At 44.2% G+C, this 12,295-nt stretch overlaps 1 protein-coding gene across 1 annotated transcript in view; it reads left to right on the forward strand.

The window, feature by feature from the left end:
- TMEM255B (transmembrane protein 255B) overlaps positions 1 to 12,295 on the forward strand; it is a 79,269-nt gene that overhangs the window by 59,531 nt on the left and 7,443 nt on the right. Inside the window, exons 5-7 of the mRNA XM_065848634.2 lie at positions 588 to 668; positions 4,562 to 4,647; positions 8,156 to 8,315. Of these exons, the coding sequence (XP_065704706.1) occupies positions 588 to 668; positions 4,562 to 4,647; positions 8,156 to 8,315 (327 nt within the window). The remainder of the gene's footprint in view (positions 1 to 587; positions 669 to 4,561; positions 4,648 to 8,155; positions 8,316 to 12,295) is intronic.

Below are 12,295 nucleotides of genomic sequence, written 5' to 3' on the forward strand. Positions count from 1 at the left end.
ATCACAGAGAACTCTTCAGTCATCATATCCTCCCTAGGTAAATATGGTCTCGTCCTGGAACTGGCTGAGGTGTGCACCTTTTGGCCTTCAAGTGGCTGTTCGCTAAGTTTGGAAACACACATCTTCCATCTGGCCAAGGATATTTCATTGTATTCTTTCTTTATATCAGCTTGTGGGAACTGTTACAAGCAAAATGTTAAATATGAGCAGTGAATGCATCTTTTGCAGTAAGCATAGAAAAATAAGGCAAAACCAAATTTGGTGCAAGTTCCTTCCCCTTTATGCCTTCATTTCTTCATTATTCTTTTTCTTGGGGGTTTTTAAGTGTGTGTAGTAAGTGAAATGCTTAAAGTATTAAGTATTTTATTTTTTTTTCACTATGGACATGGTTCAAATCCTTAAAAAAGAAAGTCCCATATCTTGAAGACAAATAGCAGAGTAATTCTTTGTGCTAGGTAAGAAACTGTAGCAGGAAAAAGTGATTGGACCATTCTCATGCTGTAAGCATCTGCCGTGGGGACATGGAATGTGGTGCCTTCACACTTCCTCCAGACTGAATACTTTTTTGGCTATTTTTCTCTTTACAGGAACCCAGACCTTTGTATAACAAAAGGTGCCAGTTTTATTCAAGTGGAACAGGATTCCTATATGATGCCTACCAGACAGAGGTAAACAAACTCACCTCATCACACACTCATTTCTGCTGAGTTTTGAGGGGCCGGGGAGGAGGGAGGCAGGTGACTGAGAGCATGTCTGTGCATGTAGGTCACGAGCTGATAGAAACCCTACTGTTTTTTCTCACACAAGTGACTCCCTGCTTGTCCAAGCCTCTGATGATTGCAAATCATTACAGTCAGTGAGGCCTCGAGTCATCATCACTGTTTCTGTCCAGCACATTACTCTGGGACTGGAATGATTCCTAGTCCATCTATACTGTATAATAGCTGTCTGGGATGTATTTGTCACATTGGCATCTTTCTCTAATTCGTATTCCACTTCAAGTGGAATAGGAAATACCTAAATGAATCCATTTGCATTGTCCAGAAGACTTCAAATCTCCTCTGTATTTATCCAGCACAGGCCAAGAATGTCAGCAGTTCAAATACAGCTTTTTTATTATCTCAATGACATTAACATGGTCAGAAGGCTGCCCATACCCAAATGGCTAGAAATCCAGATTTAGTTTCTGTTCCTAGTTTTCATTTTATTTTGTGGTAAATTGGTGGGCATGAAAATAAAATCAGGCAGAGCAGGATTGAGAACAGCTAAACAGTGGTATAAATTAAAAGAAGCCAGATGTCCTTCATCACCATTCCTCCCATGGCTAAGAAAAAGCGTATGGGGAATGTTACTGTTAATAATTCTAGACAGTTTAGCAAAGTATATTACCAGGTTAAGCAGCTAATATTCATTAAATCTTGCTGCTAGGGCACCTCGTTGTTGATTCTAGAAAATGTATGACAAAAATATTTCATTGACTTCCTTGCCTGAAGACCTACCCAGACAAACTTATGATCTGTGACAACACCCTTTCCTGTAAGTTTTACTCCATCCTCTTCTGAAGTCTGCAGGCACACTCTGACACAGACATGGCTCAATAAATGCTGCTGATTCCTGTAATAAGCATGTAGCTGGCATCACACTGACCGCAACTCCCTGCAGGTGACCCCAGCCTCAGGCTTCTGGCCAGACAGGTTTCCTCAGCTCTGCACATTCTGGGAATGTCTAAAGTTGGGCCACCCAGAGCTCCTTGCTCTGTTTTGGCAAAACCCCTGCATCTTTTGAAAGTCTAGTTAGTTTGTAATAACATTCTTGTCTGGTTGACCACTGATCTAAAGTCAGCATGTGCTAATTCAGAGTTAATGATCCATGGCATTTGAATTTGGCTTTTGCTTTTCCAAAGTTAGCCAGCTAGTGAGCTGGGGACATGCTCTGCATGCCAGGCAAACATCTAACTAGGCAGGTAGATTGCTTCCTGAGTAAAAAGTACCTTATGATTGCCATCTCTATCCTGTGAGTGGTCTCCAGCTCATGTAGTTTACCTGTTTCAGTTCTTCTCTTTGCCTGAAGCAGAAAGAATTTGCTTTTCTTGCAGTTAACCATGAGGTGAGAACATATCTTCAACTAGTGCTAAGGGGATAGACATGCACAAAGAGCCAGAACATGAAAAAGCTAAATGTCTGGTCACTGAAATGAAATAATAGGTCTTGACATGCAGCACACCCACAAATGACCTGTTTCTACCACCCTTGCTCACACCACATAGTAACTTGTTTATTTTGGTTCATTTGCTGTTCTCCTAAAAAGGAGTTCTTGCTCTTTACATGTTTTAAAAATGCAGTGATAAAAATAGACAACTACAGTAACTCCCTTGGCCGATAATTTAATGTATCTTGTAGCCTAGAAGCAGCTAAAAACATGTTTAAGATCTTGCTGATCTCCTGGTTTTGTACTTCTAGACTTCTACAATAAAAAGGAGCAAACTCTATTGATGCTTAGAGAGGGGAAAACTACTTTTATTTCTTATCAGAAGTGTCCCCAAAGCTATCCATCAAACAAACCACCTTTTTAGCAGCCCACTCCATCTTACAAAGTTCTCTGATCCCACCCATGCATGTGTAAAGGGAGAAGGATATTGTAACTATGCAGGTCCTAGGCCATTTTGACAGCATACAGGAGGTCAAACTCAAAATCTTAAGTTCCACTCAGTACAAAAGCACTGGAGTGTCCCAGCAAAACGGCTGTGGTAGCAAGTGCATTGGCACTCTCTCCTCCAGGATCAGTTTTCAAACTGCTGTGAAAAGCAACCAGGTGTGATGTTTCAGTCACTTTGGAGCTGGATTTTGATGAAGCTGAGGCAGTGGCTGATGGCAGCATGCTCCTTTTTTGCAGTAAACTGCAGCTCAGGCTGAGGATGGCTGCAGCTGAATGTGGCTTCAGACCAACAATACCCCTATGTGACTTTCCAATAAGTTCAAACAGAATAGAGCGAGGCTGATGAAACAAGGTCCTATCTCAGAGTGAGATACTCTTGTGACAAGTGAGATGTGTTCCTGTCAAGCTGTGAGCTACATTTCCCATATGCAACCTAGACTGAGACCATCCTTTTATACCCTAACTTCCATTTTGGGTTAGAAGGGCTGATTTACATGAAACACTAACCATAGGTACAGCCTTGTCCTGGGCAGCAAAGCAATCCCAAGGCACCATTTTAACTTCTTTTTAACTTTAGCTTTGTCACCCAGTTTCCACTTCTTGAGCAAATCCTGCTAAGGACAAGTGTGGCAAGTCTGTGAGCAGCTGCAAGGTGAACTTTGGTGCTGAGTGTGTGTTCAAGGCTTTGCTTTTGTCTGGGAACACGTGAGGAGCACAGGCTCATCAACAGTGGCAGTTTTCACACTAAAAAGGAAGCACAGATCCAGAACTCAGAAACTGAGAAAATGTGGTTTAATGTCTCCTGTGGAGACTATCCCACAGACACACATTCATGGATAAGCAAAACTGTCTGACCGATGCTTTTCAAAAGAAGGCACGTATTCCTAAGCAGGCTCCTTCCACTTTTTCATTATGAGTAATTTTCCATTCAATAATACATTTTATTTGCATTTTGCTAACGGAATACTTCTCAGTGGTTTCAGTACATTTTTTCTATCAAAATAAATCAGTAGAAAGAATGTATTTTCTGACCTACTAGCTTTAAAATCCTCACAATTCTCCAGGATTTAGAAGTCAGTAAGTTAAAAATCTCAGGAAAAATAAATATAAAATATTTCAATTGGTATGTAGTGCCAAATAGAAGTGATTAATGCTTACCACACTTAAGAATTTCTTGTCTGGATGGAGCGTGGCTTATGTGTGCCTACCTTTATTGTTCTAACATCTCTCCATCCCTGCAATTCCTGCTCACACAAACCTTTTCGTTTTTCTATTCAAGAGCCTGCAGTAAGTGGTACTTATTTGCTGGAGTGCTTGGATCTTTTCTAAGCAGTTTTGTTTGTGGGTTTGGAAGTTGTTCTTCTTATTGCTGTTCCTGATAATTTTCTTCTTCAGAAGGGTGTTACTGAAAGGAGTGAGCTCCCATTTATCGGAAGCTGTTCAGATAAATTGGCTTCTTCGCTCATTTTCCCCCCACAATAGAGTGGCATTCTTATCCACTTCAGTAGCTTACTGTGGTGTCTCTCTCAAGACCCATGGTCCATGCGTCATAGCCATAGGGATCCACATCTCACACCTGCAGACTCTGTGTCTTAACAAAATAGCACCAGGCAGAGCAGCAAAGTGCTTGAAGAATTTGGCAGCCCCGGGTGCAGGTCGGTGCTTGAGGCTCTGGGCTCCATAGTGCAAATGCCCCAATATTCAGGGGCGGATGTCCAGAACGAAACTCCTGGGAGCTCAGGGATGTCCTTCTGCCCTGGAGTCGTGGATTTGGACAGCTCAGGATCTTTCTGCACAACACGTGATAAAACCTGACACTGCAGTAGCTGCTTCTTTGCAGTCAGTAGGATGATTCATGCAATATTGAAACACTGAGAATAAAAGTCAGTCTCTTCTTTTTTGGCAGGTGACATGTTATACCTTAAACAGCAAATGCCAGCTGAAAGTAAAGAGTAACACGTGCTATTGCTGTGACCTGTACAACTGTGAGAAGTAAGTACCTGTGTGCAGTCAGTGGCCTCCGAGAAAACCTTCTTTGTTTGTCCCTTCTCTTAAATGACAGTGGTGGATGCCCTTAGGCCTGGAGAAGCAAGACTGGGGCTTGTGTGCTAAGCAGCCCAGGTCCTCTGTGATTGAAGTCCTGATGCCAGCAGAGAAGAGGTCAGGGCTTGCCTATTAGTGTTATTTCAGTTTCTTTTGCGTTAAATATGTCCATAAGCCCTTTACTTTGACCACTCAGTCATAGCCCTGTCAAGATTTACCGTTGATCTTGCAATGCAATTTTCCCATTAGATTTAATGAATTTTTTTTTCTGCCAAAGTCAGGGAAACAAAATGAATAGGAACATAGGTGTCCATGAGCAGAGATCATATTGTAGGCATATGCGGAGTTCTTTTGTTAGCAACAGCCTCTGTAGGAATGGGATTTTGTTGAATTGCCATAGGATAGATATGAAGGTCTCAAGAGTGTTTTCTGATGCTGTCCATTTTACTTCATCATTACCAACACACGAGATGTCAGAAGATAACGGAGGAAATGTCTGGATATGTTTATGAAGATCAGCTGAAGGTTACCACAGGGTTACCATGCAGTGATTTAACATGAGTAAAAACAGTTTTTACTCATGTATACTACATTACAGCAAACTCCAAGGGTTTGTCTGGAAGACAGATGAAATAAACCCGCATGACTGTCTGGCCACCTGGTACATAGAGATTTCAATTGCAAGCAGCACCATGTCTTGCCACATGCAAGAAACTGAGGAGAATTTCCCAGAGCAGATCTGCTGCCTGTCTCACCCTCTGCACACCTCAGCATCATCTTACCTTGCACTCTCATGAAGCCTCTGCAACCTTCTACAGTTCACCCACAGTCACTCTTCTTTCTCTCTATGTATTTCTCATCTCTCTTCCTTTCTATGTCTCCTGTTTTGTTTGGGGTTTGTGCCCTTTTCACATGCTAGCAGCCCTGAATAACCCCAGCCCTCTATAGGCCTTTGCTAGCATGCTGCCAGACATAAACATTTTAGGCATAGGGAAATCAGGCTGGCACAATGAGGCTTCTACACAACGCTTGAGCATAAAAGAGTAGCTCTTGCCCAGATCCTGACTCACCTAAGGAAGCAAAATTTAATTTGGTACTAGAGAGAGGTCGTCTATGCAGACATATTAGCGCAGAAGAGACACAAAGTGAGTGCAAGTCTATGGAATGGATTAAAATCCCCTATGAATTTGAGAGTATTTTGCTTGTGTGAGAAGTGTTATATCTGGACATGATGGAGGTATACAAAACAAATTACATAGGAAAGGTAGAGTATGCACAACTTTGACATGTATTCTGTGACAGACAAATCAGGGACATCATAGTTACAGTGCAGTGTCTTTACACTGAGAATGCTTTCTTCCATGGTACACAACTAATGGTTGCACATTAACACTGAACCAAAGAGCTCAACTCAATACAGAAAAGAACACGTATTTTAAAGTGGCGAAAGCATTCAGAGTTATCAAATAAAGTGACTGAAACTGTTCCTTAAAGGATAAGATAACAATATGAAGAGGTCAGGAATACTCCCCCTCCAGAGGCAGATCCTCAGTGCCATTTTTCTAAGACACTGCCTTTGTCTGAAACATCTGGGACTGATCCCTGCTGTGCCAGTATTTGATGATAAACCGATTTGATTTGATGTGTGCTCTGCCATTGTCAGCAATCCACAGCGGACAGCAAGATCTTATGGCACTGGCATGGAAAATTCCAGAATAAAGAAATGGTCTTGCTGCTCTACAGACTTGGCAATTCCAGTTCATAGGATGGCTACGGAGAAGTAGGAGACACAGTTACATGAAGTTAAGTGACTTGGTGTCAGCCATGCAGTAGACCAGTACATAGACGGGATCACAAGTCGGATTTCTTCGGCCTCAGGGCAGCTGAAGCTATAGGTTTATTTCGTTAAACAATGTCTGGGCTCATAAGGCCCGAGTGAACTCAGCCGTAGTGGATCTGCAATGCAGGAACCGTGCCCCGCAGCAAATGCTTGGACATTTCCAGGAATTTCTGTGCTTGGCTTGGTTCTTCCCAGAAATGTTGTGGGTTTCTCCACACTGCTACCTTCCTTTGCAGAGCTTTCCCTAACAACCAATCTCCACTGCTGCCCCATGTGTTGGGGATGGAGGAAGAGAAGAGTGAGCACGAAGTGCACACTTCTGGTTTCCACCATAAGCTGATGGCAATTTCCTAACAGTGCTAAAACAGACTTGGCACTTAAAAAAACTTTCCAACTCAAATAGCTGCTCTAGGAGCTCATTAGTGGCCTGGCATTAAGGCAGGTACTGGAAAGAACTGCAGGAAACTGTGGTTTCAAATTTTGCAGTAGGATATTTCTGACTTTCAGCAAGACAATGAGGACTGACTTCACAACATGCCTGATTTACAATAACCAGTGCCGTGTAGAAATACAAATAAACAAAGATTTCTGGATAGTACTATCTGTAGTGTAAAGGTACATCTTTATATGGTAATGTGTTGCATCTGTTAATTTGGAACCACAGGCACCATAAATAAACGTAGCCAGCTGGCAAAATCTCCCTTCCTGTGGTTGAATTAATGCCTAAGCAACTTGCCTTCCCCAGTTTCAAAGATGCCAGCAGATTTGCAGGTGAGCTAGGGTAAAAAAAAACAGTGCTAAGCATGCTTTAGCTGGTAGCTAAATGACAAGGCCAGCATCCATATGCCAGGTGCTCATCCTGTGCTCAGAGACACACAGGAAAGAAAAAAAAAAGCACAAAAGCTCCTGCTGGTGCAGACCACTGATCAGCCAAACTAAGGTTGCTATTAGTTGGAGCACACGTTTATTGCTGTCATTAGCAGGGCCAGTTTTTGTCTATAGCAGAGCTTTCTCCAGTTCTTCTGGGCCAAGAAAATGATCAGGGGCATAGAACAGCTCTGCTATGAGGAAAGGCTGAGTTGAGGTTGTGCGGCCTGGAGAAGAGAGGGCTCTGGGGAGACCTTATTGGGGCCTTTCAGTACATGAAAGGGACCTATAGTAAAGATGGGGACAGACTTTTTAGCAGGGCCGGTTACGATAGATCAAGGGGTAATGGTTTTAAACTAAAAGAGGAGAGATTCAGGCTAGACATGAGGAAGAATTTTTTTTTACAGTGAGGGTGGTGAAACACTGGCCCAGGTTGCCCAGAGAGGTGGTTGATGCCCCATCCCTGGAGACATTCCAGGCCAGGCTGGACAGGGCTCTGAGCAACCTGATCTAGTTGCAGATGTCCCAGCTCATTGCAGGGGGTTGAACTAGATGATCTTTGAAGGTCTCTTCCAACTCAAACTATTCTATGATTCTGTTCTGTTCTATTCTAAGCAGTGTTTGGTGGGAGCATGGATGAAATACTTTGCCAAAGAGGAAAGTAATCAGGAGGGCTTCAGGTCATCTGGTGCTCTATGTTATGTGCAAAATCATTCCCACAGAAGTGACATTGTCTGCATTCCCTTCCAGTTCAGAGCAGTCCGCCAGCTACTATGAATTTGTTGGCGTGAGCAGCTGTCAGGATGTGGTTCACCTGTATAGGCTTCTATGGTCCTCCACAGTCCTCAACATCATCGGGTTGTTTCTGGGTATTATTACGGCTGCCATTCTTGGAGCATTTAAAGACATGGTAAGGCTCACAGTCTTTTGCCTTCTATGAGGACTTCTGTGCTTGTTGCTGTTATCAAAAGGGTTAAAAGCAAGGAAGTGTAAGCATGTGAAGGAGGCACTTTGAACATGTTTTCTGTGTGATCTGGGAGTCTGGGGTCACATCTTTAGGCTAAGCTGTTGCCAGCTGCTCACAGCTAAGTAGGTCAAGCCCAGTCCGTACATGAATGGAAGGAAAAAACAGGCATCTGTGTGAACAGATACTGGCAATTCAGTTAGTGACATCTTTCTTTTTTTTCCTTCCAAATCAGCACTGAACGTGTGGGCCAGCACACAGTTTGAGGATGCTAGTTTATAGCTAACATGTAAAACTCAAGTCCTAGTTGTGCCTATTTAACCTTATGTAGTTCTTTCCCCAAGAATGGGCATTAATGCTTAAGTGCAGTCAGGTTTTTATTTCAACAGTTGTGTTCAGATCACGTTAACCTCCTCTGTTGTTTGACTAAGGAATGTCATCCTGTAACTGCTCCCTGTGCCACACCACTGTGTTGCGCTGATGTGCACCACTGCATTCAGAAGAGGCTGTGTGCTTGGAGGGACTCTGTAATACACTGCCTCATCTGCCTAGATTTTCTGATGTGTTAAAAGGGTGAAGTAGATGTTCCTGGGATTATCACTCTCAGTGGTCATGTTTGCTACAGCAGTGCCTGAAGACCAAGTGCCTCTCCATTTACTAGGCATTCAGAAGAGTAGACGGTCTTCCAAACTAAAGGGACAGAGGCATGGGGGTGAAATGTAGGAGCTGAGGCGAGGTGTGATAGCAGCACAGGTCATCTCAGAACCCTGATGTTTCTGGTGACTGTTTTGGAGGAGAAAACAAAACAGAAGGACAGGTGAAAGGAAAGATGAGGGGGATGGAGCAGGGAAGAGAAAGCAAGAGAGGGGTGATGTGCACTGGGTGGGTAGACTAGAGGGAGGAGGCTTCTCAGAGCTGGCGGCCAGTGAGCCAAGGACCCAGTCAGACTGGAGGGCATCCAGGACCTGCTCTGACCACTCACCATGGTTAAAACCCTTGACAGAGCAGGGCCGTATGAATTATATGAAATTCACCTTTGATAAGAGTTGCAAAACCTTTGCTGGAAATATTCCTCTCTCCAGCTTAAGGCAAACAAGCATACTGAGCCTTTCTATGTAAGCCGTCCTTTATGTGAGGGGACTCTTGCAAGAATCTGATAACAAATTGCAGCCAGACAGTGAAGAGTTGTGGCAGCCTGATGAGAGTGGAAGCAGCTTTCCCAGCTTAATTCATTCCCTCCCTGTGAGAGGAGCAATGTCAGAAGGGGAGCAGAAACAACCACAGTGGGAAACGAAGGGAAGAGCAGCTACTTGAAGAGGTGGAGGCAGGCATCATCTACTCTAAGTCCTTGGTAGGTCACTGCAGCTTTCCAGTGCTGCTAAGCATTTTCCCCTGTGTGGCAGATGGGTAGCTGTGGGAGTTGCTACTGCTCCCCTGAGATGAGGCGGGGTGCAGAGAGCCAGCCTGACTCCACCTAATCTGTCTCACAAAAACTGATTTACATGGGATTTGGGCTGAGCTTTGTAGCAGGACAAGCTCCAGCCCAGACATACCTCTGTGCTGCTTGGGGGCCATTGCTGCAGTGCTCACGATGGACCCCAAGCTGGGGAGACATTCCTGGGACAACTGGGCTCTCCATGCCTGTGCTGAGAGACAGTGCCTGGATCAAACTCAGAGTGCTCTGACTGTGCAGCATAAAGCTGTGCGAGGAAATCGCACCAGCAGTGGATGTGCAGCTTCCCCCAACTCCAGGCTCAGATGGAGTGAGTCTGTCAGGCTCTGGCTAAAAACCTGATCTGAATAAGCTGTGTAGTGTCTCCTCTGTAGCGGGAGTGGAAGAAAAAACCCTTACTAGCTTAAGGGAAAGATGAGTTTGTGTCAGTTACTGCAGCACAGGAGCCATGCTGTGCTTATTAAAGTGTTAGTAAAGCAGCAATCCAAAATGCAGTGACCACTCCTTGCTTCTGCCTCTGCTTTTTCAGGATCCTTTTGAGTGACGGACCAGAGCTGGTTTGCTAATCTGCTGCTCACTTTTGTTATGAAAGGACTAACTCTTGGGAAAAGATGGGGCCAAGAAAACTTTGAGCAGAAAAGGAAGAGAAAGGGTCATGGGACTGAAATAAGGAAAAAAACCTTTGAAATGTGTGGAAGAACAGTTTTGTTTCTTTCAGGATGTCACCTTCCCACAGAAATGTTCAATGGCATTTTCCAGGGAGAGCTGCAAAACCCACTGAAATGCCTCAGGGCATTGCTCCGAGTTTGACTTCCAGAAAACACAGGGCCAGGCTGACTAGTCAAACAAAAAACGTTATGTTTATCTCTGGGGAACACTGGCAGCCAAAACATGTTACAAAGGGGAGAGTTTGCAAAACAGTGCTGCTCCCTCTAAACCCATCACATTTCCTGGACAGAAAAAAAAGGAAGTGTTGTCTTGCATGTTGTGGCTTTTCTTTCTTGTGACAAATTCCCTGCAGACCCTGGCATGCTACCCGCTGTTTTGCTGCCTGCCAGAGGGCCATGCTGGCTTGGTGGGAAACATTTCATCCTCTCCTGACCCACAAGATGTCAGCTCTCAGTGGCCTCAGTGTCACCCACGGGGCTGTCCTCTGTCATCTGCTGAGTTCTGAGGGCACTGCAGCAGTTACAATGGTACCATCTTTTTTCAGACCTACCATGTGCTTGGATGTAGGACTCCGGCTGGACAGTTAGCTTAAAATCAGTTTTAACAAAAAGCAAGTTAAAATATAATGCATATAGGTATGTACCTATAATATCCGAAATGGTAAAATACCCTGATGATTTCTTACAGAAGACAGAGGTAAAGAAATGCATGAAAAACTTCACTTGCAGGTACTAAGAGTTCATTTAGAAACTCCCTTCCCTGCCACCCTATCCATCTGATGACTTGTAGATGTTTTCCTGACACACCTTGCCAAGGAATCTGCCTGCCCTGAGTTTAAGATTGCATTAATCAGAACTGTGTCTGGTCCTGGGGGCTTGCCAGCTTTGTTTCTTTTTTTTTTTTTCTTTTTTTTTTCTTTTTTTTTTCAGTTAGTCTCCTTTTTGGAGAGTCTTCAAGGACATCTAAGGGAATCATTCCCTTATCTCCTCTACTCTTCCTTCACCCTGCTCTGTAAAGAAAAACAAAACAAACCCCTAGTTACTGAGCTACTTGCCAATGAGTTCATGCCTTAGAACTTGTACAACTTAAAGTTGCAGTCTGACCTTAACAGCAGCTGCAGCTCAGGAGTAAATGCTTTGGCAGGTCTTGGGGAGCTGACCTGTCTTGCTCTGCAGCAGCACAGCCCAACACACGTGGGCTGGGTGGGGGGCAGCCAGAGAGCCCCTCCATCCATCCATCCATCCATCCATCCATCCATCCATCCATCCATCCACCACTTGGTTCTCCCAGCTCCCTGACCCCAAGTGCCCGCATGGCACTGGCGGTGCTCCATGGCTGGTTATCAGCTCCTTATCTCTTTGACTTGGGTGGTGTTTCAGTTTAAAAATGTCTCCACCTACCCCTGTATTGTATGTGACTAATTTAACACAGTGTCATTGCTGGAATACTTGATAAAAGCTTCAATACCTGCCAGTTGTTGCTAGCTCCAGAGTGGGATCAGAGAGCCTGATAATAAGGTGCTCTGATCAGTGTTTTTGGGGTTGATGACTCCCCAAACCTGTCTTCTATGACTGTTGTGATGCTGCTGCAGCTGGAGAGAACATAGGAGAACTGAGAGAGGTTCCTGGGAAAAGGACAGTGGCACCCAAAGGGACCCACACCAGAAAACTGGTGACAGGTGCAGAACAGGCATCTGTGTTTCATGTTGGGCCAAACAAATGTTTCTTGCCACATTTACGTCCATAGCCAGAAGGATCTGATCACACCAGGGCCCCGCTCCTAAGGAAGGGCACATGAGGGTGGG

The sequence above is a fragment of the Patagioenas fasciata genome, chromosome 1, assembly GCF_037038585.1.
Source record: "Patagioenas fasciata isolate bPatFas1 chromosome 1, bPatFas1.hap1, whole genome shotgun sequence".
Lineage (NCBI taxonomy): Eukaryota > Metazoa > Chordata > Aves > Columbiformes > Columbidae > Patagioenas > Patagioenas fasciata.